This window comes from Nanorana parkeri, unplaced genomic scaffold (genome assembly GCF_000935625.1).
Source record: "Nanorana parkeri isolate BGI_ZX_2015 unplaced genomic scaffold, ASM93562v1 scaffold38, whole genome shotgun sequence".
Lineage (NCBI taxonomy): Eukaryota > Metazoa > Chordata > Amphibia > Anura > Dicroglossidae > Nanorana > Nanorana parkeri.
In genome coordinates this window covers 1,997,884-2,023,734 of record NW_017306306.1, presented here as the reverse complement: position 1 = coordinate 2,023,734, position 25,851 = coordinate 1,997,884, and the positions used below count along the sequence as shown (strand labels likewise).

Genomic DNA, 25,851 nt, shown 5'->3' with positions numbered 1-25,851 from the left:
TATACATATACATTTTATTTTTTTTAATTCAGTGTGGCTCCATCTGCACAGCCACTTCATTCATTCACAGGATCTGTAAATGGAGAGACTACCCGTCTGCCAGGTCCCATCTGCCATGGATTACCGCCCCTGTAGTCTATTGATTTCTTCTTCCATCCCCATAACTAAAGGTCCGCACCCCTATACCTTGGTATGGACGGTGGACCTAGGGCTGGGAGAAACAATCTGCAGGATACACTGATCACAGATGTCATGCTTTGCAGGCTCCAATGCAATAAATAAATGTAAAAATTCTTTTGTTCATGGGTGTAGGTGCATGTATAAATGTTTTGCAAAAAGCAGACTGTCTTTTAAATCCACTTGAAAACTGAGTAATCTTTTTTTAGTGACTTTACTCTTTCTCTTCAATCTATCAAACCAATTTTATTACTGTTAGTAACCCGCAGATGAATCAACAGGGCACATATTAATATTTCAGAAGCTTTCACTGCTTGACAGTTGCTTGTAAAAGTGTTTGTGAGATCATTTTTACGCAGCTGAAGCTGTGAGTGGCTACAAAACATTTTTATGAAAGGGATGACTCTTAATCAGACAAAGAGACAAATATTGCACATATTGCTGTGATATATGGAGATTAACCAGGGCCCTGGTGACTTATGTTTTTGGATGATTTAATATATGTTAAAGTATAAGCGCACTTACAGAGAACGTTCACCTATTTCTTCCCCCTTCGCTGACATCACAGAGCCCATGCCCTCCACAGATGTATTCTTACTGATATCTGGCACCCTGGCCCTCCTGCTTTTATTTACATTCAGCACCGAATGCCTCTCAATGCTGGCTGTGCCTGCACAGTAGACCCCCATAGATTTTACAGAGGTACGTGTGTGGGATTGTTGGATAGAAAAAAGTTGAGGTTTCTTACCACTTCCTGCACAAGAGGCAAGACAGGAAGTGGATGGAAATCCTATCTTTGGCAGTTGTTGCCAAAGCAGGTTTCCACACTGGGGATTCTCTGTTTATCCTGTTGACTTTTGTCAGTAGAATAGGTTCTTAGGAGAAAGCTTCTGACTCTACACATCTCCTTACCTTTCCTCAAGCTCTAAAACCCAACTTTTAAAACCAAAATGTATTTCTTCGTTAAAGATTTCCAAATAATTGTCTCCATGTTCTCAGCACAAGAGAAATTAAAAAGACTCACTTTTTTTTTTTTTAAACAATAACTATGGCTATGTTTTTTATAGCGAGAAGGATGCTGTATTTGGAAGATGCATATGTTAAAGGGAGCAGACGGGCTTGGGATTCAAATTACTGGTGGACGAGGTTCCAAAAGGTCTCCTCATGGGATTGTCGTTGCCCATGTAGAAGAGGGCGGCTCAGCAGACAGGTATGTCATTATTCTATTCTACTCTTAAAGTAAGATTGTTAATGTGAATCCCTCCTGTTGATACTTACCTTCCCTTTCTCTCCTATCAACCTGTTTGCTTGCTGGAGACTGCTGGAGTTAAAAGCCCCAGGATCCAGAATGCTAAGGACCTTATGTCTTCCCACAAGGGACAGTTCTCAGGCGTGTATATCTCCAGTATGAGATCATCTAAGGCAGGAGATATGAAATTAGATTTAGTGATGTCACTTCTGTGCTGCTCACTGTTCTGCTTGCTGGAGAAGAAGCTGTATGGGACAACCTGCATGTCAAGTATCTTCCTGCCTTTGCTTCATTCATTTTATAATTTGTGCCTCCTTCATCTCTCCTGCTTCTTGAATATTCCCAGTCATCAGAGAGGCAGCTCTGACATGAGAAAGAAGGTCTGCTCCTCTACCAAGATGACTATCTCTACACATAGACAAAGTGCAGAACAAGGCATGATAAGTCAGTAATGGGGAAAGATAAGCTGCAGGGAGCCTACAGGCAATGCCCCCAGTGTGCCTTTTAGAGAACATCAAGGTCCTCCTAAAATGTCTTATCTGTTTGCTTACTATACTTTGAGAAGTGAAAGGGCTGGTTTATAATTTTGAAGAAGCTGTGTGTATGTAAATATAACAGTAGATCCATTATGTCATTGAAGCTTTACCTCCTTGTTAACTGTTATTCATAAGATGCTCATTGTTGTATTTTCAGGGATAGTAGGCTAAAAGCTGGAGATGAGCTCCTCATGATTAATGGTCAGTCACTGGTGGGCCTCTCTCATCAAGAAGCTGTTGGCATACTGCGGGCTGCAACTGGACTGGTACAGCTGGTGGTGGCCAGCAGGGTAGGTACAAAATGTTACTATCCTCCTATACTTCCTAGTCTTTTAAAATGACTTTTCATTGCCTGTGAAAGACAAGCCAGTGGGTGCCTTTTACAACAGACATGATGTTGTCACATCTTTTGACCAAGCTGGAGACAGCCATCTAAGGCCAAGGCCAGTTTAGACATTTTGACCAGGTTTGGAAAAGTCACCCACACTTTTGAGGCTGAGCCTGCTAGGAGGTATATCATATTGTAGTTTTTCTGTCATTCATATTTACTCCAAACTGTAAATCAGATTATTAGAAACTAACTGTATTTTCCAGTGTTTTGTGATGCTTTCTACACGGCCAAAAGTTTGTGGACACCAGACCATAAAAACTGCACTATATGGGCAAATGTATGTAAATTATTGAGTAGCAGTGTCTCTAGTGAGGTGTAATGTTAATCTTGTGGCATACAAAGACATTTTAGACAATTGTGTGCTTCCAGCATTGGCCATTGCAACATGCTGTATTATCATCTGGATCATGCACATCGTTGTATTAAGTCTTATATTTATGATAATACAATTCTGTTTTTAACCTACTGCAATAAATTATTTTATACTATACTAATATTGTTTCCAAAAAGCCCACCTTCCCAGGCTTTGCATACCTGTGTATGGTCTTACAATCTTAGGATTTTGGTTATAGTCTACTTTACTGGGGTGTAAAACCTTGCTCTCCGTTTAGTAAAACGCGCACCCTAAATTGTTTACATTGCTTCCAGCATTGTGGCAACAGTTTGGGGAAGGTCCTTTTCTGTTCCAATATGACTGAACCCTTGTGTACAAAGCCAGGTATAAAGACATTGTTTGATGAGATTGGTGTGGAGGAACTCAAATGGCCTGGCCTGGCCTGGCCTCAACCCTATTGACCACTTTGATGAATTGGAATGCTGATTGAGACCTCCTAAATGCTCCTCTGGCTGAATGGGCTTAGATTCTCGCAGACACAATCCAAAGTCTTGTGGAAAGCCTTGGACAAGTGGAGACTGTTTTTAGCTGCAAAAAAAATTAAGGTAGCAATTCCATATTAATGGCCTAATTTTAGAATGTGATTTCCAACAGGCTTCTGTAGGTGTGATGCTTAGGTGTTCACAAACCTTTGGCCATATAATATGTCTAAAACAAAAACTTCAAGAAGTTCAAGAAGAACTACAATCTCTGGGTTACATTGCAGTCTGTGTACCTGATAGGGAGATCCCCTTTCTATCTCTCCTGGCATCCACTGTTACTATTCTTATTCAGTCGCATATTCTGTTCACCTTCGTCCATTTTTCTTTAATGGAAACCCAGTAGAAATACAGCAGAGAAACAGTTTGCCGTCTCTTACATCGTTGTATTATTGTACTTAAGATATAAATAATTTGTGGCGTTTTTACAACTCCTTTAATAGCTTGTTTCCGCTTTATCGTATTTAAAGCACTTAGGAAATAGGTTGATTGTGTTGGACAAGGACAACATGCTTGTCATCAGTTATCTGACAGGTTTAACTATAAGGTGTGGTAATACCTTAATAGTTCTATAATTTTCTATATAATTTACTACTGAAGTAATTTAAAAGTGTCAGCTAACAGACAATGTTTTACAGTAAGGTCAGTCTCACTCTCACAGGTACAATTATAGGATCAACCAGTGAACTGATTTATCTCCATCACACCCATTTTTGTGTGAGTTGGAATGGCTCCTCCCTTTGCTGTGTATTAATATAGTTTCCTTTTTTTCTGGGTTGATCAAGTTACTCCCTATCAGATTCCCCTGGGCTGGGCTAGTATGGATTCCCTTGATTTGGCTCTCAGAGACAGAGTTGTGTCCAGGTTAATCTGAGTTGACCTTAACCTTCCAAAGTGGTTCCAAGTCTTTAGAGCAAGCTTCTCCATGCACCTGCTCAAACCCTTAACTTTTAAATGCAGGCTCTCTTTGATGCAAATATCAACCACATCTTCCAAAGTTCATGCTAGGCTGCCTCCACCAGCCCACTTGACCTTCCACTTGGCCAGTGGAGCCTGTTCCAAATTTGGGGGTCAATGGGAAATTGTGGCAATCAAGATGATCCTATACCAGGGATTCACCATAGAAGCTGTGAGAAGGAGGTTTGCTGGGTTTTCGTGATACCAAGTTGCTATGAAGATATACTGAGGTGTAGGAAGGCACCTGGGGAGCCCTACTTTGTGGAATCTAGGCCCCCTTGGAAGATCACTGTCACGGGAGGGGAGCTGTCTAATCTGACACCAGAGTTTAGACAGACTGGGATGCTTCAGCAAGAAGGTGGCCAAGCCTGAGGTGGTGGGCTATATGCTGACACTGTTACCTTGCCCAGATTGATAAAAGTGAAAGTGATCTGCAGCATTTACTTGATAGCTTTAGCAGCTCACTGATTTGCTTCACTCTGTGTTTGAAATTGCTGGTTTTGGAATTTAAAAAAAGGGAGGAAATTAAATTTATAATTTATTTTCAGGATGGAACGGAGGTTGATTTCTGCAAATACCCTTCCACGAGTCTGCCGGATCTCGTGAGTGCATGCTCTGCCCAAGACAATCACACTGACAATAAGGAGAACGTGGAACCCGATGGAGAAGAGGGGAAAGGATGCGGAACTGGTCCAGCAGAGCCACTGGCTGTAAGTGTCTCTAGATCTTCTCATGATTCCACTTCCACAAAATAAGCATTATTCAGTAAATTGCATTTGACTTTCCTGTCTTGTGGGAATGGACAGTGAAGAGGAAATACTGTAATACATGAAGTCATATTTTTATCATACACAGTAACCTTTTAAGCATCATTATGACAATTACACTTGTCAGCTTAGCAGCTGAGAAAATCCTGTTCTGGTTATGGTATAAAACCCCAGTCAGTATTGAATATGATTTTGAGAACTGAAACATAATTTATTTCTGACATTATCTTTAATGAGAAACGCATCTTATTTTGTTATTACTTATTGAGTTGAAATTATGCCGTGATACAGTACGACCGTGAACTTGTCCAGCCAAGAGCTTGTTCCCACTGGACTAATGTGACACGGCTATGGTAAAGTGACTTTCCATGCACGTAGCAGGCAATGCACCAAAAATGCTTGCTGGTCTAAACACAAACTGCGATCCTAAATTGCAGGTCTCTTTAGATCTTTAAATTGAACCCTTTAATTTGACCAAGAGAAGACAACAGGTGCACTTTATTCTCGTCAACCGCAGCTGCGTATAAGTATCGTCCCCATCCACCGTAGCTACATTTACTTAAGGAAGCAAGGTGACTTCCGAGTTTGGGTTTTCATGTGACAGCGCTGGGGCTTAACTCCAAAATGTTGCTGTTACAAACCAAATGTTGGGCTGCACTTAAAAGCTTGCCTCCAACACGTCTGAGTAGTATCAGAGTTTGCTGCTATCCACTCCCGTTGTACATTTCCTTTTGGCCTAGTCTCCCTGGCCAGTAGGGCTGCAACAACTGATCATTTTCATAATCGATTAGTTGGCCGATTTTATTTTTTCGATCGGATTAAAAAAATGAAATAAATACCATCCTTAATTTAAAATAAAATACACAAATGCAGTGTTACAAACAAAGTTCACTTCATAATAAAACTGCATGCACATTTTTTTGCAATCGCACTGCACTGGAACGCACTGCATTGCGGTACCGTATGTTCCAGTGTGGGCGATCACACTGTGGGTGGGAGGCGCGTTTGGAGTGAAATGGATGGCACTGCAACGCACCTCCTGCAGCAGAATTTTTCAGGCCGAAACTGAAAATTTATTTTTTCCCCACCTTTTTATACATTTAAAAAAAAATAATTGTATTGCAAGCACATGGCACTTGATTAGCTTCAGCCAGGGAATGGCAGCTGCCGGTAAGATTCCTCAGACGGCAGCTGAATCCAGCAGGTAGTGGGCTGGTGCAATAGCCAGCCTGCTATTGGCCATTTCAAATTGCAATAGCAGGCTGGCTATTGCACCCACCCACTTCTTGCTGCGCCCTCTTCCCAGCGTGGAGGAGAGACCTAGGGGATCCAACCAGCTAATCGATAATGAGAATAGTTGATAACTATTCTCATTGATTAGTTGGTTGCAGCCCTAATGACAACCGGCAAATGCAGTACATCAGGAGCAACTGTCAGTTACACATCAGGAGCAATTACACATTAAGCGCCACTCCTGTGTAAAATGACACTTGTCTGCAACACAGTAGGACACAGAAGTGACGTAATGGTTGGTGGATGGAACCATGGTGCGCACTAGGGGACACAGACATCCAAGCATCTCAGGAGTGTGACATTTTCTATGCCTTGTATGCAAAAGATCTTAAATCAGAGTCACTGCCCAAAGGATTGGTGTTTTTTTTCTTTTAAACTCTTCTTTTGCAGAGGATTTAAAAAAAAATGTTTTTGGTGACTTCGGAGTCACTTCAGACCCAAACCAAGAACAGGATCTGACTTTTTAATAGTGACCATGCTGGATTTGCTACTTAGTGCTTTATTTTTATATTAAGCCATTAATAAAACGCCTTACTCACAAGAGTACATTAATCCTTTGTTTGTTTTATGACTAATGCCGTTCCACTCCTCTCCTAGATCTGAAATCTAGCTTATAGTTTGCTGTTTCAGGTCACAGCACAGTGTGAATGTGGCGACTGCCAAGACTTGACATTCCTGCAAAAATCCCCTCTAGCTGTAACAATGGGCCATTACCAGCAGCTCAAAGAGAGACATGTTGCAGCAGTAATGTTCTCGGTTTGTCGGAATGGGAATTTTTTCACGTTTGATTACTCTTTTATGACATCTCATTTCTAACCACATTAGTGTTTAGCCGGTTTAGGCAACTTTTGTCTGCCTAGCTCTTGCGTGAAATCTGTTCCATAACATTTCCCCAGCTTCCCATAACAGGCCATACATTTACTGTGATATTCTCTCTGTAAATTCATGATTATGCCATTAAAGGATTCGAGAAAATGCCCGACCCTGCAATATATATATTTGTGGCTTTACTCATCACTGTACAGTCAAACCCCAAAATTTGCAGGGGTTATATTCATAGGGCACTGCGAATTGTGAAAAAACGCAAATTTTGAATGCTTTATTTTTATAGTTTAAACCCTAAATATATAGTTAAGGCCGAGGCAGGGTTGGGGTTAGATGGGGCAACTGGTGGCGAGTAACTCTTAAGGCCTGGCTAGTAGCTCAGGACTTGAAATTTTGAGCCCTGCTGTACAGTACTGTACTGCTATGTCTCCCGCAGTGCTAGCATGTAAAATACCGATGTTACCACTATATGGGAAAAATCCACGAACGACTAAGGCCGCAAACTCTGAACCGCGACTTCGCGGGGGTCGCCTGTATACAGTTTTCTAAAATAAATCTTTTTTTTTTTTGTGAATTTGTTGCAAAGTTTCTTACGTGGATATCCTGCCAGTAACATCACTTCCTGTTGCAGACTGACAATGTTAAAGGAGAACTATGGGGTCAGTGCTTTTCCCCATAGTTCTCCTAAGGGTAACGGGAGGACACAAACTACGCTTACGCTATACTGAGACGCCGCAGCCGGAACGGACAATACTGTCTGAATACACCCAGCTGCGTGAGTGACGGCTCAGTCTGTTCCGCCAGTCAGCGCTAGAGGATTGGACAGGGGAGGGGGGAATCCAGTCCCTCCCCTGTCATGGCTCTCTGCAGGGACAGGACCGAGAAGTGAGCGAGCGCCGGGATGTGCTCGCTCACTTCCCGATCTACTGAGCCGACCTGTGACAGTTTCATTGTCACAGGTCGGCTAAAACTATGAGGATGAGTGAAAATCACTCACCTCATAGTTCTCCTTTAAGTTACTGTCTCGTAGTGAGCAGCAAGGTTGTCGGTCTGCCATGCAAGCTCTTTCCTTGTGTTAGACTACTTATCTGATAGACCAGATAGGAAGCCCAATGGACACCTGAAAGAAGAACTTGGCGTCCTCACGTCCTATACACAAAAATTAACAGCTAACCCTTGCAGTTAGGGGGGGTGGCCCCACTGCAAGGGTTAATAAAATCTGTGCCCAGAGTTTTCCTTTCAGGTGTCCATCGGGCTTCCTAACTGGTCTATAAGATAGGTGGTATAGAACGTGATGGCTCAGGGACCTTAGACCGCTACAGAGGAGGGGGAGCAAGGCCAGCTCTGAGGATGGGGTGCGTATAACTTTTTTTTTTTTTAACTAGAAAAAAAACCAAGCAGTTAACCCTTGCAGTGCGGGGTAGTCCCACTCCAAGGGTTAATAACATTTGTGCCCGGAGTTCTGCTTTAGGGAATGTGCATGGCAGGCTGACCTCGCCCCTGCTAATTATGAGGCAGTGGTTTAGCATTGTCGGGTTGTCGGCCGGCTTACTTTGGGACTACACGGGTCCCTAAAAATGTCACATTGGGGAAAGAAACCATGAGAACATGTATGCAAACATTGACTTTTCCTCCATGCCTTGCTGGTGGTCAGTGAAACCTGCCATCATGTGAAAGGGAGGTGTTCAGATAAATACATAACATACAATATACTGACAAAACATACTGAAGTGGAATGCCCTGTGATTGCATCGGCTTTTATAAAAAGCGCAGTTTGACCCTATTCTGACAGTGGGTCATTGTCTTTTGGTCAGTGAACCCGCTGAGTGGGGGCACGTGTGTAAGGGGGCAGACTGAGTAGAGAGATTGTTTATTAAAACATATTTTTTGCATACTGGGACTACCAGAAGAAAAATGAACTTGCACTATATGAAGTTTGCACTTTAGCATTTTATTGCACTTTATATGCATGGTGTGTTTAATATATTGTATTGTCTGTACTCGCCCAAATGCTCCGATACTTGCCTCTGATGCTAGAACTTCTGCTCAGAGGGAGATCTCCCTCTGACCGCAAGTGTCGAGGGAGCATGGAGCCGGCTTCTTTTCCCATCAGGAAGCCGGGCGGTGGGTTATGACTAGCCTCCCGGCTTCCTGATTGGCTAGGAAGCCGGCTTAACTCGTTGCTTATTGGTCAGGAAGCAAGGCTACATAGGAACAATTGAAGCTGGCTTCCTAGCCAATCAGGAAGTCGGGAGGTCAGCTTCCTGAATGGTTAGGTAGCCAGGCTGCTTACCCACAAGTGAAACTGGATTCCTAGCCAATCAGGAAGCCGGGAGGCGAGTCATTATGTGCTGCCCAGCCTCCATGATTGGTTAGGAAGCCAGGCTGCCGAGGATCAAGTGAAGCCGGCTTCCTAACCAATCAGGAAGCCAGACGGCAGCTCATGACTCTCAGCCCAGCTTCCTAAATTGGTCAGGAAGCCAGGCTGTCTCGGCAAGTGAAGCCGGTGTTCTTTTGCTAGATATGCCATGACACATGACATTCGTTTTTTTTCTAAAAGGTCATCTAACTGCAGTAGAATGACAGTTGTTTTGGGTGTGTGTGTGTGGGAAGGACGGGGCTTTTTGCATTTCAATATACTGTATATTAGGCTGTTTTGCCTGTTTGCTTTGTGGAGGACTCCGAATATTTAAATGAGATCTTCAGGCAAACAGATAAATGTCCTGTTGAAATGTATACTGTATGCTTACGGTTTAGACTGCCAAAGAATATGTAATTCTATATTTGCAATTCTACATCTCTGGATCTACTGATTGTTTTGACATGTGCTTCTCACTGAAGGTTATTTCTGCTTGGGTGGTTTTTTTTAATTTCCTCGCACGCTTAGTTTGAATTGCTCACATTTGTGAAGGGTGTTTATTTAAGTTTCAGTTGTAGCTGATTTTATCAGATTACAATGGATGCTGATGCTTGATGTTTAAAAGTTGTATTTTCCTGCAGAATCAGCTGGTCCCCTGAGCGCTGGTCCTGATATGCTGTTTTAGGGGTGGCTCCATAGGACCTTGCAAGGGAAAGGAGCCTGTGTGTGACATTTTCTTTTTTTTCATTTCGGTTTTGTTTTGGTTTTCACATTTTCATTTCGGTGCACCTCTACTATTTAAAACACTTAAGTGCACCATATAGAAAACTTTACATGGTACAAAGTTGTTCACCTTAAGGTCGTGCAAATGGCAAGCGTCCACTCTTTGTGCCTGGAAGAAAAGAAGTTTAACATCTGCATATGGAGAGTGTTTTCATTAAGTAAGAGCTGTTAGAGTGTGAATTTGACTTTCACAGGAACTCATTCTAGGCAACACAGAAGATCCAGGGGTAGGCAACCTAGGCACTCCAACTGTGGTGAAGCTACAAACTCCACCATGGGTTTACCTCTTGGAGTCTCGGTTATGGTGGAACCCAACCTGAACCCTCTCTTGCTGACTGGTAAGCATTTCAGAGGGGATTCTTAGAACAGGGAGAGACCCATAAACCAGCAGACCCAAAGTCATTATTCTGCTTTAGATAAACAAAACAGTAAGTCACAAACACTGGAGTGGTCAGCTAATCATTCTAATGTTTGCTCTGCACAAAGAGGATTGGTAAATATCACATATATTTACCGATCCTCTGCTCTGCCATCGCGAGCACTGAAGCCAGCAGGGCGGGGGGGGGCAGAGGAGGAAGCGCGGAAGCCAGCGGGAAGGGGGCGGAGGAGGGAGTGCTGTCACTTCAGTAGTGAGGAGAGAAAGAGACGCCGGCTGTCAGATCCGGGCTGAGCGGCTCTCTCTCTACTAACAGCTTGGCCGTCCTGAATGACAGCTCCCTGCTCCGTCCCCCCGCCTGCTGCAGTGCTCCATTTCTCAATGGATCCCCTCTGCCTCTGCCCATACAGGCGGGGGAGAACAGCAGGGATCCGAGGAGAAGCTGGAGCCTGTGCGGCCCCTCTTCTCCCTGCTGAGTTGACCACCTGAGTTGTCACCATGGCAACAGGAGCAAGGGGGCGCCACCAGACTGGCCCTGGCTGTGCCCCCTCTCAGCTGCACCTGAGGCGAGTGCCTCACTCGCCCCATGGTAGCTACAGCCCTGATATGAACCCTTCAATCCCTGTTTCCCGAAACTGCTCCCTTTCCCGAAACTGCTCCCAGTCTCCCTTTCATACGTGGTGCCTGTTGCTTTTTTCCATGCACACTTTTAGATATAAGCGTGATAAATAAAACACAAGCGGCATTATTCATGGGGAAGAATTGGCACGCATCTTAGGCTTCATTTGCATGTATAATTTATGCCATAACTTATTTAGCACGGCAACAAGAACTTTCACCTAGAAAGGCCGTGGGTTGTTTGCTGTCATTGTTCAGACGAGGGCTGTAGGATTATTTCCCATCCACCACAGATTACAGACTGCACTTTTTCATTTACATCTGCTTCCAATCTCATTAATTTGAAAGTTAATATGCTGAATAGAAAATATTTTCATATCATATATATACTATGTGCATGTAATTATAATATGGCAGTTAGATACAAAGATAGATGGCTACATGATTAAATGGTGAGTTAGATAAATAGATGATAAGTTGAATGAAGATAGAGAGATGAGTGTATGAAGGGAAAGATTGATGGATGGGGGCGGGATAGGGGGATGGATAGATGGGGGAGTGATGGAAAGACTGATAGATGTAGGCAGGGGTGTCCCTAGTTTTTTTGCCGCCTGATGCAGTGGTGGTAAGTGGCGTCCTGGCAACCAGTGACATCACTGGTTGCCAGGAGCTCGCAGGATGACAGCAAGAGCCTCTCAGGTTGCTAAGAGCTGGACGGAGAGATGTGTATGGCCCTAGAACGCTCTGGCTGGTAAGGGGATGGCGGGCACACTGCAAACATTGTGCAGCAAAGCGGCCATGCTGCTCTGCCTGCTCCCCCCAACAAGATGCTGCCTGAGGCAATAGCCTCAGGCTGCCTCATTATAGGGATGACGCTGGATGTAGGGGAGAGATGGATAGAGGAAGGGAGAAATGGATGCGATATGGGTGGATTAGGGAAGAAATGGACCGGGGGAGAGATGGATTAAGAGCTCTCACTGGCCTCTCTAACTGCAAACACTGTGGATCAATTAATCCTCAAACTTTTACAACAGAGGCAGTGATATAGCATCTCCCCTTTCCTTCTTTTGGCTGGAGGGTCTTGGCAACCTTGTAATGTAAACAAACCGTTGCGGTAAGCTGCTCAGAAATCACTACAATTAGACATCATAGTCTCTTTTGTGATCTTTGATGATGAATCACTCCACAGTGCCTGCATTTACAGAGGTCAGTGATGGCTTGTTATAAAAGCTAATTTGCGGCTTGTTAAGAATAGTCAAATCATTTCACTCCTGGTTAACTTTAATATGTCTTAATGAAATGTATTGGCACATGGAAAGCATCAGTGTTTTTGTTTCCTTTTATTATCTGAATTTACAACTTATTAAAGAATTTTATATGTTTTAAATAATATAAGTGCATTTATTAATAGGCATAGGTAGACTATGCCTTTAATATACTAAGCGTACTGCTAAAACAATTTGATTGTATATGAGCCTCATCCACATGCTTTAGGCGTGTCCATATCTCATTTCCCGTAGCTTGAGAGCTTTTACTGTATCCTGCAGATTGCCTACAGCACATTAACTGATGAAAATTCAACATCTGTGGAATAGATTTCAACATACTCCGTCACGTCTTCTCATGGAATTTCTGAGCCGATCATGACTTATTTTAACTGAAAATTATTGGCAAATGTATTACACCTTCCATAGTGGTGATAAATTAAGCATAAATACCATACTTTAATTAAACATACTCTCATAGGAGCTATCTAATCCTCATGGCGCTGACGATTTGCACGTGTACATGTTATCATGGTCAATTAGCTGGGAATTGCTGTTCCATTGCTGATTTCTGAAATCGATCATCGTCATTAATGTTCTAATCTCTATCACAGCGTAACGTCTAATGTTCTGTGTTATTGAACTTAGCTCATCTGTGCAGAACGGGAAGGAGGAGAATGGGAACACTGTCTGGGGTGTTCATAATATGTATTTCAGATCTGCCAAACTTAGTCATCTCGCCACACGCTCCGATATGTGAAAGTGCACAGCTGCAATAGACCGTTTACTTTTTTCCCATGAAAGGGGCAATTTCATTTGGATTTTAAAGTCTCTCCTAAACAGTGAACGGGTTGCATTAAACTGACTGATGAATAACATAGGGAATTCAATAAGAGCTTTGCGCCACTCCTCGGCAATATTTACCTTTAGAAGTTCCTCTGCCAAACTCAGGCCCTGTCTCCAGGTTTAGTAGTTTTACTGACACTTGTGACAGATTCAGGAAGTTGATTGCGCCACTACGGCTATGACGGGTTCAAAAGGAATTGCGGTAATTAAAACTAATTCTGATCTGGCATAGAGAGAGATTGTACTTCCCAGAATGTACTTCCCGTTCATTGGTTGCTGGACCACCAGCGTCCTTGCAACCAGTTATACATCCCCAGCCCCGTTCAGCTGCCAGCAGGGAGATTTCCCAGCCGGGAGATGAATGTGAACAAATGGGCTGGAAATGTTGGCTGACATAATGATGTCAGCCAGCGTGGGCACTATTGACTGCAATGGTCACATTTGGTACTGTTTAAAATCTGCTGTGGCTGTAACATGTACAAGCCCGATTGGCATCCATCTTAAGTTTTAGGTGGGCAGTCAGGGTCCCGGCTGCCCATTAGAGTTGTGTGCTGTCAAAAAATTTGTTCCGTTTCGGAATATCCGTTATTTCGTATTTCGTAATTCGTATCCGAAACTCAATTCGGATTCGTACGAAATACGAATTTTCGTTAGTTTCGGCACATTTTCGTAACTTTACGAACATTCGTTATGATGAAGTCAAAAAGCAAAAATACCTTTGTTAATATTGGAGTCGATGTGGTAGTTGTTTTTTTATCCGAAATACGAATTCCGTTAACAGATTTCGTATTTCAGATTTAAAAAAAACTACCATCAACTCCAATATAAATGTACTTTGCTTTTTAACTTCAATATATAACGAATGTTCGTAACGGAACGAAAATACGTCAACGGAATTTCGTATTTCCTGCCTGTATTGTAATGCAACTCTCAGCAGCAGAAGAGAAAACCTCTGATTGGTCAACCAAAACGAAATACGAATTCCGTTAACGGATTCCGTATCCGAATTTCGTATTTTAAAAAAAACTACCATCAACTCCAATATAAATGTACTTTGCTTTTTAATTTCAATATAACGAATGTTCGTCAACGGAATTTCGTATTTCCTGCCTGTGTACTGTAATGTAACTCTCAGCAGCAGCGGATCCGTATTTCGGATTAAAAAAAAAATCTTGTCATGTTGTTCAACCTCATTTACAGGGGTAATATTAGTTCCTGTTTCAAAGAAATTCGGATCCGAAATTCGTTAACGGAATTTCGTATTTCGGATATAATTCGGAAACTGCAATTCGGATTTCGGATGCTTCCGAATTTACGAATTTCAGGAAAATTCGTACGAATTTCGATTCGTAACGAAACGAATCGCACATGTCTACTGCCCATCTGAACAAGGCCTAGGTCACATTTAACAAGACTTGTTTAGTAATACTGAATATGTGTCCAAGTGGCTTCCTTAGTATAGCTGAGTGTTAGGATCATACACCGGTATTTTTACCCGGAAGGGCAACTATGTGTCACCCACCTATTTTTAACATCCTGGAAATTTGACAATATTTTGCACCCTTCGCCATATCACTCAAATAAGTAACACCTTTCCCAGACTCCATGGCACCAGGGTGACTGAATTATGATTGTGGTTTTACAACGTTTACTGCCCCTGGTTATGTTAATTAATCAGCCTCTGCCTTGAAGCATTTCATGGCACAATAATGATTGGATTATGTAACTTAGAACTGGGTGTTTTTACAAACTCCCACACCTCCCATCATGTTGTTGAACAAGCAATATTTGAGTTACCTGTGTGGTTATAAATGCTGGACTATGTTCCTGAGAAGAAGCTACTTGGATGAGTCGTGAATGTCATCTGCAGGTCAAATGCACCTGTCTAAGCCCAAAACCTTTCTTAAAATTACCAGTTGGTTATTTTTCATGTTATTTTAGCATATTTGTTACATGGCAGTTTTTCAAAGGTTTTGGAAGAATGAAGAGCACCTAGTCATGGAGAAGCAATGGCTGCTGGTTGATCTGAGGTATATATTGGGCTATATGTATGGACTAGGGCAGTTGGCATGCTATTTATCAGCACCGACCTCAGACAGAAGATAAGCCAGTCTTACAGTTTGATATGACTAATGTAACAGTCACTTTAAGGGTTACAGAATCCAAAGGGCCGGCACAAATAGTTTTTACAGCAGCTGTTCAGTCCCTTGGCTGATTCATCTAGACAGCCATTGTCGGGTCAGTGTGCAGACAGAACAGTCCTGTCATCCTGCTCACTGACCAGCATGTAGAAACACAGAGCTCCAGGAAACCTCCACAGAGACAGCTGGGACACTGCGCTACTTGAAAAATTTGCAGTTCAAAACAACACCGGAAAGACGCTTCAGAATCCTGTGAGTTGTCTCTGAGGAACGCGGGCCAGAGAGGCCTAGAGGACAATGCTGTAGAAGAAGACAGGCTGACGTTTGCTTGTTTTTCAAAGGAAACCAACTCGGTTTTGATAAATGTGATGCCTGTAATGCACATTGTTAGTAGACTCGGTGCTGCTTAAATCATATCTGAAGAGCAGCCGTTTGTCATGCTAATCAATGTGTTGTGTTTCACAGCAGTCGAATAGAGACAATTATTTCCTTTTAGTCCCTTACTGCCAAGTATATCACTGATAGAACACAGACATCGAACTGCAATATCTTCGCCTTCAAATTAAAGGACTTGTATACCAAAAAAATGACTACACATGAAATAATGTCAAATGCAAAGCTTGGCAAATTTAATTTTGAATTCAGGTGCCAGTCAGTCCAATCCAGGAGCCAGCAGGATTTTTTTTCTTAGTTTCCAGCACCATTGACAGCAACCTCAAATGTTAGGTGTCAGCTATAATTATTAGCCCTGGTTCACACCTGGGCGTTTTACAGCGCTGATCGACGAGCTGTAAAACGCCCAGCAAGTGAAATCCCATTATTTCCTATGGGCATGGTTCCCACCTGGGCGTATTTCAGCGCGTAGGAACGCGCTGAAAAACGCCCTACGCCCATAGCAGTACAGGAGCTTTTTTGGGGTGTATTTTCCACGTGTATCCATTAGGATACAGCTGGATGGCCCTCGTAAACGCACGGCCCAAAACACGCGTCAAACGCGCATATTACAAACGCCCAAGTATGAACCCAGCCTTAAGGAGCCTTGGAGACCTGGCTCCTGGGATTTCTCCAGGCCTGGTCTAATAAATGTGTCCATGAGCAGAAAATGGGATATTTGACGATTGTGTAGCTAGAATATATGTTTTAGTCTCCTGTGTTAGCTGCCCTCAGCCCCCGTTCACACCTTGCGTGTTTCCTGAATGCTTGACATGAACAATACCATCATTTTCTATGGTGTCTGTTCACACATGAGCGCTGTGTCACTTGTGGCATGAAGCTTGAGAAAGTACATGAGCTTTTTTTCCGGGTAGCATTCGTGCTTTTTTTTTGGCCCCTTAGACTTCAGTGGAAGCTCCTGAAAAATGAGCATAACGTGTGTCTCTTGCGTCTTCTCCTCCTAGTAACTAGATTTCTATTGGATGAATCAAAAATGCTGAAGCCTGAAAAATGTGCAGATATAAAACCCTTTAAACTCACCTGAACTCACTTCATGCTTATGTGTGAATGGGGAGCCTTGAGCTCTCCAGTATGGCTTTCTGACTCCGCTAACACAGTTCCGAACTGTTCTTCATTATGAAGGACTGTCCCTCTTTTAGAACCTAGCCCCTCTGCCACCTTAGTTGTCCCTCTTTTTGGTCTGGTGTATGGACGACTTGAACAAAACGTGCTATGTGACTACTTTTGTCAGTGTACACTTATCCTTCCATGCAAAACTTTTTAATGTGTTATTTTGAAAAATGGAGTGGTGAAAAAACATTTGTAGGTTTAACCAACAATTTTTTGTGCATTAATATTTGCTGTATCAATGGAGGTGCATTTGTAATCCATGTATTGTAAATTCTAACAATATATGGACTGCAAATGGGCAGTAGTTATAACATGTAGCCAATCGTTACAACAAAGGGGGCACCTATCTGGAAATCGTTGCAGTATGTGGGAAGTAAACGGTCAATTGTTGCAATATGCAGTCATTGGTTGCAATACGCAGACAGCAAATGGGCAGTGGTTGCATTTTGCAGGCAGCGAATGAGCAGTTGTTGCAATACACGAGCAGCAAATGGGCAGTGGTTACAATACACGAGCAGCAAATGGGCAGTGGTTACAGTACACGAGCAGCAAATGGGCAGTGGTTACAATACACGAGCAGCAAATGGGCGGTGGTTGCAATATGAGGGCAACAAATGGGCAGTCATTGCATTATGCTGCTCAAGCCACTGTTAGGGGTAGTGTCACTACTCCTTTCTGGCTGTTGGCAGCAGACCTGTAGGTAACGCCTGACGACCCAAAGACCCGGTAATTAAATTGATTAGCCAGAGCTTCCAGGCCAAAGCTAGAGATATCGCAGGTATGCCAATAGCAATAAAAGACTGGCTGAGGTTCTAAGCCTTCCCTGTCCTCTATATGAAACAAACAAAAAAGTTTTGTCTGGAGTTGGGCTTTAATAAAGATTGTTGACACGTTCAGTACAGACAAATACGGAGACTCTAGTTATACAGGAGCCAGGGGTGTTTTATTGCTCACATAAGTTTTTAGCGTCATCAAGAGACAAGCACTTGACAATCTGGACTTTCCTCAATGGAAACTCTTCTCTCATCAAATATCAACTATTTTCTGAACGTATAGCCATATGTTTCAGACTCAGAAACAGAGATGGCTGTGAAATTCAGCCACAGACCTATAAAATTCGATTTCCTACACACGCTGTAAATGTGGAAAAATGTGCAGCTATCATACTCGCCCATATTTCACACACACACATGGAAGTTTTATGTGCTTGAACGCGCAAAACTGGAAACCGCATTAAAAAGCTTATTGCGACCTGCTCGGTCACTTTGGGATAAAGACTTATCTGTGATATAGTTATTACATATTTTCTTATAAAAAAGGCTAAGCTGAGATTTGCTGTAGTGACACATGGCTCCCAACTGGCCCTCTTTTGGGCACAAATCCCTCTGTCCCTCCTCCTTCCACAATCTGGCGTCTGACATATAGATCTGTGTAACTACCGTACGTGTCATATTTCACTATTAAAAGCAAATATCTGCCCTGCAACCTGTTAGAGTTTCTTGTCAGATGCTGTCAAGTTTGTGGTTGGATGGCTGTTTTCTTGTGACTATATAGAATCATTTCTACCACTTTACAAAACAATGGTTCAGACTCATTGTCACTATGTGGTTCCACAGGAAGGATGTCCTTGGAGGGTCCAAAGAAGGGCAACAAAATTAATAAGAGGCTGGAGAACCTAAGGAAAGGTTACCAACATTGCACTTATGATCTCTGGAGAAGAGGCATTTAAGAGGGGGGTATGATTGCAATCTACAAGTTATTGAATGCGGATGGAAGCATTTGTAACAAAATGTTTACTCTAAGGCACATTTGTCAAACACATGGCCCGTGGGCCCTCCGGGCTATTTCATGTGGCCTTCGCACCTCTCCTGCAGCTTCAACTTTGTTTTTTTAAAAAGCTGGCAACCTGTCCCCAGCAAAGTCCCCGCAGCCTTCCTATGAATCAAGAAGATCTCCTTCTTGTGCATCTATGCTGTCTGCACCTACTGAGACCAACCGGGATCCCTGGTGAGACTGCACAGGCCTCCATAGACCCACACAGCCAACCTGAGAGTCTGCACAGCCAACTGAGAATCCGCACAGCCCACCATAGAACCTGCACAGCCACCTGAGAGCGCCCCACAGCCCACCATAGTCCCCGCACAGCCACTTGAGAACCTGCACAGCCCACCATAGAACCTGCACAGCCACCTGACAGTGCACACAGCCCGCCATAGAACCCGCAAAGCCGCACAGCCACCTGAGCTACATTATTTGTGTCTTTTTTTCATTTGCCTGGTCTTCAGCTTTAAACATTATCATCATACAATCAGTTTCCTTTCCTTGCAACATAGACAGAATCAAATGACTGCATACATCCACCATCTCCCATTTATTTAAAGAGGAGGAATGGTTCTGCACTGCACCTGCACTCTTTGGCAGCCAACTTTTTTTGCTATAAACTGACATATAATACTTGTAACTTTTATTTTATTTTTTTGCTGAAAACAGATGCACCTATAGCAAGTACTCAGAGCAACTGCAGAGCTAGGATGGACAGTGGGTAACTTTTCTGTGATCTCATAGTGACTCTTTCTCTTAAAGGGAACATATTGATTTTATACATATTTTCCTTTTCTATTTTGGTCAGGAATAAAATAAAAAAGGTAAATCTGCAATATTGCATTTGAATACTCTGAAATATGGCCAGCAGGTGAACCTTTCCACCACATCTTCTAATATTCCCTTCCAACTGTTTACAGAGCTCAGTAGCGTATGCTAGTTTTACACACACATACACATATACTGTATATATACAGACTGCCTGTCCAAAAAAAAAACACCTGGATTTAGCTAAGCAAATAGGTCAGAGCCTTCCAGTGGATAAAAGGTACAAATTAAGTCAACTGCCTACCTGAATACACTGAATGATCAGGTTTTTCCATCAATGGATTTTCTCTTTCCTGATGGCACATTGGGTATATTCCAAGATGATAATGTCAGGATTCATCGGGCTCAGATTGTGAAAGAGTGGTTCAGGGAGCATGAGACATTGTCACACATGGATTGGCCACCACATAGCCCAGACCTTAACCCCATTGGGAACCTTTGGGATGTGGTAGAGAAGACTTTACGCAGTGGTCTGACTCTCCCATCATAACTACAAGATCTTGGTGAAAAATGAATGCAACTCTGGACGGAAATAAATGTTGTGACATTGCATAAGCTTATCGAAACAATGTCACGGCGAATGTGTGCCGTAATCAAAGCTAAAGGTTGTCCAACCAAATCATATTACAGTGTGTGACTTATTTTTTTTTTTTTGAGACGCAGTGTATATATCTCAGTGAGTGAGTGAGGACAATGAGCTAGGAATGGCAAATGGAGACATAGGGCCTGTGATAATGGGCTTTGATGAGCAAATGTAGCGTGCAATTGACATCAGTTTGGCACCTCTGTGATTATTCAGAATTTATTACAGGGACAGATGACCTGCTTCAGCTGCTTTTGTACTTTAGTGAGTTGGGAGAGAAGCCGTTATGTAACATAAAGCTTATAAACTTTTTTTTTTAAATCACCCCAACCATTATTGTTTCCCTTTAAAATATTTCACACTTCATTTGCATTGCTTTGCTGTGCAGAACAAGTTGATAAATAACCAATATATTATTCCTCTCTTTTAAGGTGACAGAACCTGACAACATTCAAGAAAAGACATCAACAGACGAGTCCAAAAACGCTTGTCGGAGTCCATCGTTGGGCAACAGTCTTCTGAAGTACAGGAGTCGATCACAAGGTACCCAGCATAGTCTGTTCCTGAGTAGAGGTCGTACAACCCACTTGTAGCGAGGCACAGCCAGTAAATAGTCTGGGTTTGAATAGGGGCAGCCATAATGACTTATCACTTGGAATGTGTATGTTTCCATGGTTACCAGCCATTAAACTAACAAATCGCAAAAGAAGAAAAATTGAAAAAACTTTACAGTATATCTCTGAAATGCATGCACATTTACCCCTTAAAACCCCCACAAATATAGACAAATGCCTGTTGATCTGCCAGAAATGCACTAAGCTCCTCATTTCCCCATGTGCTCTGAAAACACAGTGCCTTTTCTGGACTGAAATCCCATGAATTGGTGTCAGCCTAGCCCAGCTGTCTCTTGGTAAAATACAGAAATCCCTCCTACTCTCCTCATCTCCCTGACTAGGAGGTAATGTGTTTTGTAGCCCAAGATAAAAAATGGGAGGGCTGATTACACTTACCGTGTTTCCCCGAAAATAAGACAGTGTCTTATTTTTTTTTTGCACGAAATAAGACACTAGGTCTTATTTTCGGGGGATGTCTGTAATATAAGACCTACCCCGAACTAGGTCTTATTTTCGGGGTAGGTCTTATATTACAGACATCCCCGAAGATAGCGCTAGGTCTTATTTTCGGGGGATGTCTTACTTTCGGGGAAACACGGTATTCAGATGACAACAGACTGAGTGAACAGGACGTGGGGCAGCTGTGATTTTCTGACGGGTCAATAGGTATTTTTTGTGCACTTATCGAACAGATATAACAAAATGCTTTCAGTGCCTACAGCTACAGAGGTGAATGAACACTTGTTGAAAAGGCATTTTACTATTTGTTTGAAATATGTAAATACAGTAGTGTTTTGGTAATAGTTTGGTCACATACTCGCTTTAAAGGAACTCTGTTACTTTTCCCATTTAGAGAGACAGAGTGTCTTGAAAAACTACCACCCTGCCCACTTATACTAACCTCCACCATGCTCCCCTGACACTCTACCCCCTGTTGAAGCCAGGAGTCAAACCCTGTGTAGGCTCCATGTCAGGTGGTGTAGGAACTTTCACCGGGTTAATGAGGTCTCTCCATCATGTGACAGTATTAGACTTGGCTGTTCAGGCTTGAGCACTGCATCCTGGAAGGATCTCACATGCTCCCTCATAAACAGAAGCATCGGGTATTCTGCTAAGGACTCTCTCAAATCAATGGAGTGGTGGAGAAATGCAGCAAAGGGAGTCCGGGGTTAGACTCTTCTGGTTTGCCCAGTTGGAGAAACAACTTGATAATAACACCAATCTGTGTTTTGCAGGAAGTGGCAGCCGGTTGGAATCAGTGGGTGAGGACGATGAGCTGGCAGTGGCCAATGGAGACACCTATATTGATAGAGGAGACAAAATGCCACATGGGGGACGGAAACACTCACTGCCACAACAGCTGGACTCCACAGCCCGGCAGGTTAGAATCCAGCACCCAATACTTCTAAAATGGATGTCGTTAGACATTAATGCAGTCCCTTTCAAAGTTTCTTTTTGTGAGTTGCGTATGTTGCTATGCCGGGTAGAGCGTGGTTGGGAGAGGGGCCAGATTTGAGCAGGTTATTCCATTTTCTCAAATTCACCTTCGAAAATGAACATACCCTTTAAGGCTATACTGTAGGTTGCATGAGCGAGCTCTGGAGCAGCAATGATGTATTCTCGGAGAGAAAGTAATATCAATGTGATTTGGTAATACTGACATGTGTCTTAATGATTCATGTAAAGCCTCAATCTTAATGAAAAATCTAAACCCAATTAATAAAACTTAATATGAGCTTTAACATGTTATTGTCATTTCAATAGACATTTTCAGTCTTTTTAAATCTGCAACTTTTAATTAAAGTTGAACTCTGGCCTCCCCTTCAGTCTTGCACAGTGGTACCAGCTCCTCTCTGGATTGGAATGGCTTACTCTGATATTACTGCACTCTGTGAGCTTCTCACAATGTGCATTAGAAGTCAGATAGAGCCCCCTCATTTCCTGGCTGGTAGGATGTCCAGCATTATATAACCCTTTCTTTACAAGTCTGACTGTACCTGACCCGTCCCTTTCATTCATTGCATTTCATTTGTTGTAAGTCATGGAGGCTCATAATCACATGTGGGCATTGCTTAAGACAGTTGTCCTGCAAATGCATGAATGTCTAGGAACATCCACTCCTGCAGACTGACACCCACCCATCAAAGTATTTTGATATTTGGATAACTGCTCCCGAAAAACAGCCCACTGCTTGCATTAGGGCTATGGGGTTGTGGGAGGAGTCCGGAGGCAGGGGGGCTGTGAGGTTTTCAGAAAGTTTAACAACCCTCCCGTCAGCCATGAACTGTCTTCAGAGAACACAGAGACCCAGTGTTTACACAATGTAATTTTTTTGGGCTGAAGGCAGAAGGAGGAACCAGATAATTAAAAATATCAACAGAATAAACTTCAGCTTTAAATATTACTTGGTGATCCTACCATGAAGGTTCTCATTCGGGCACTCCCTGTTATGGGGCAACAGCTGTCTCCTAGTTGTGCTTCTACATTGTGACCCTGTCACATGCAGCCCTGCTGGATACTATCAGTGGCCATTCTGATAAACGTGGCTTATCCATGGCCCACAGTTGCCACCATCAGGAAGCTGGTCCAGAGCAATATAGTGCAGCCGCCATTGAAGCGAGTGAATGTAGATAGGAAGACGCCCAGGAAATGAGGTAGGCTCTATCTGACTTACTGCTGCTAAAAGAGGCCGGAGCAAATGATCAGCACTGATACAGGGAAAAAAGATAAAAAAACATGGAAATTGTTTATATATATATATATATACAGAGGGGAATTGATCAAGACTGGAGCAGACAAAATCTGGAGGAGCTGTGTATGGCAACCAATCAGCTTCTCTTTTTCATTTTCAAATCTTAACTGAACAAACTGAAGAGAGAAGCTGATTGGTTGCAATGCACATCTGCTCCAGATTTTGCCTGCTCCAGTATTGATAAATTCCCCCCACAGTGCTTTAATGAACTAAATGTCACCTGGTTAGGGTTTAGATCTACTTAAAAATTGGGCTGAACATAAATATGAATACAAATGACTTTTTTTAATGTTTGTTTTCTGGTCTTTTCGTAATTTGAAGTCATCTAACATGTTCTTTTTTTTTTTGACCATCTGACCACGTTTCTCATCATCACTTATTAACTTGATCTCATTTTTTTTGCATCCATCCTCATCGTTGCTGTGTAAGTCATGTATTTCATCCAAAAGTTTTCCTGCATTTATAAAACCGGGTTTGAGAACTGTACCAAACATTCTGAGCAAAAGAAGCCCATGAGAAGAAACTGTACCTATGATATCCAGAACTCATATATGCTTCAAATGTGCTTATACATTTTATTTAGATAAACTGTATACAGTATATAACTTTGCTTTGGGCTTTTCAAATTCAGTTACGTACTGAGTTCCACAGTCTTTCAGATTTCATGTAGTAAGTGTACGACTTATCATAAAAAGTATGTAGTCATAATGCATGCACTGCTTTCCTACTAAGGCTGCTGTGAGCTCTAAGCAACACTGTCACCTTGACTATTCAGGAGAAAGAGACCATGCTTTTGTAAAGACCAGCCCCTTACCCCCTTTCCCGCATCTGTTACAATTGACCTTACCTTCCCTCTCCATTCCTTCCTCTATTGCAGCTAACAACACATGGCAAGCTCCAACCTCTGTTGGAGCTGACAACACGGAGGTCACATCTGATGGAGCATGTGACCTCCTCCTATGTGACAGTGTTTGGGTTTAGCACATGTCAGGTGGAGTGACATCACCTCTACCATAGCGTCCAACACCAGTAGACACCTTGGATTTCAGTGCCATATGCAACAGTGCACCTCCTAGTATGTGAGGGTCCCTAGGCACTCCGGTGCCTACAGCCTCATAACTGTATATCAGCAGTGTAAGATTTGAGATTGCCTTTTTATACACTTTATGTGTATCATGACATTTTTTATGTACCAATAAAATCTATTTTTATAATTTTTTGTTTTTTTAGACAATTTGTGTACAGAGTGGTGTTGAGATACCTAAAAACCCCAATATTGGAGTAGTTTTTCCTTGAATTAAAATACGTGTTTAAGATTCCAAACTGGAGCTGAATGGTACATTAATTGTTTCAGAAAAGCATGCCGCAAGGGGAATGTTACATTAAAATTACTCATCCACTCACTTGTTATCTCTCGTCTTGACTATTGCAACTCCCTCCCCATTGGCCTTCCACTACACAGGCTATCCCCCCTTCAGTCTATCATGAATGCAGCTGCCAGACTCATTCACCTAACCAACCGTTCAGTGTCTGCAACCCCCCTCTGTCAATCCCTACACTTCCAATCCCTACACTGGCTTCTACTGGCCCAGAGGATAAAATTCAAAATATTAATAATCACTTACAAAGCCATCTACAACTCTGCCCCCGGCTAAATCTCCAACCTTGTCTCAAATTATCACCCTAACCGTCTACTCCGCTTATCCCAAGACCTCCTGCTTTCCAGCTCCCTTGTCAACTCCTCCCATGCTCGCCTCCAGGACTTCTGTAGAGTGTCTCCCATCCTCTGGAACTCTTTACCCCAATCTGTCCGTCTGTCTCCCACCTTGACTGCCTTTAGGCAATCCCTTAAGACTCATCTCTTCAGGGAAGCCTATCACACCTCAACCTAACTGCTCTACCATCACATTCTCAAACAATTCTTCCCCACACAGCTACCTCCTCACATATCACTTGCCCCTCCCTTTTAGATTGTAAGCCCTCATGGGCAGGGCCCTCCTTACCATCTTGTCAAGAATCGTATTGTGATTACAATATAAGGAAGACATTACAAAGCGCTGTGCAAACTGTTGGCGCTATATAAATACTGTGTAATAATAATAATAATGAAAATACCACACTGCAACCATGCACCAAACATCATTGCGTGGTTCCATTGAATTCAGTGGATGAGTTTGGCAAGCATTTGCCACAAAGCCGCGTATGACCATGTATACCACTCCGTGCGTCCTCCA

At 42.7% G+C, this 25,851-nt stretch overlaps 1 protein-coding gene across 1 annotated transcript in view; it reads left to right on the top strand.

Moving 5' to 3' along the window:
* The window catches only part of PDZD2 (PDZ domain containing 2), a 225,021-nt gene that overhangs the window by 121,357 nt on the left and 77,813 nt on the right, over window positions 1–25,851 (top strand). Inside the window, exons 3-7 of the mRNA XM_018570275.1 lie at window positions 1,245–1,387; window positions 2,120–2,252; window positions 4,732–4,893; window positions 20,683–20,794; window positions 22,101–22,246. Coding sequence (XP_018425777.1) covers window positions 1,245–1,387; window positions 2,120–2,252; window positions 4,732–4,893; window positions 20,683–20,794; window positions 22,101–22,246 — 696 coding nt within the window. The remainder of the gene's footprint in view (window positions 1–1,244; window positions 1,388–2,119; window positions 2,253–4,731; window positions 4,894–20,682; window positions 20,795–22,100; window positions 22,247–25,851) is intronic.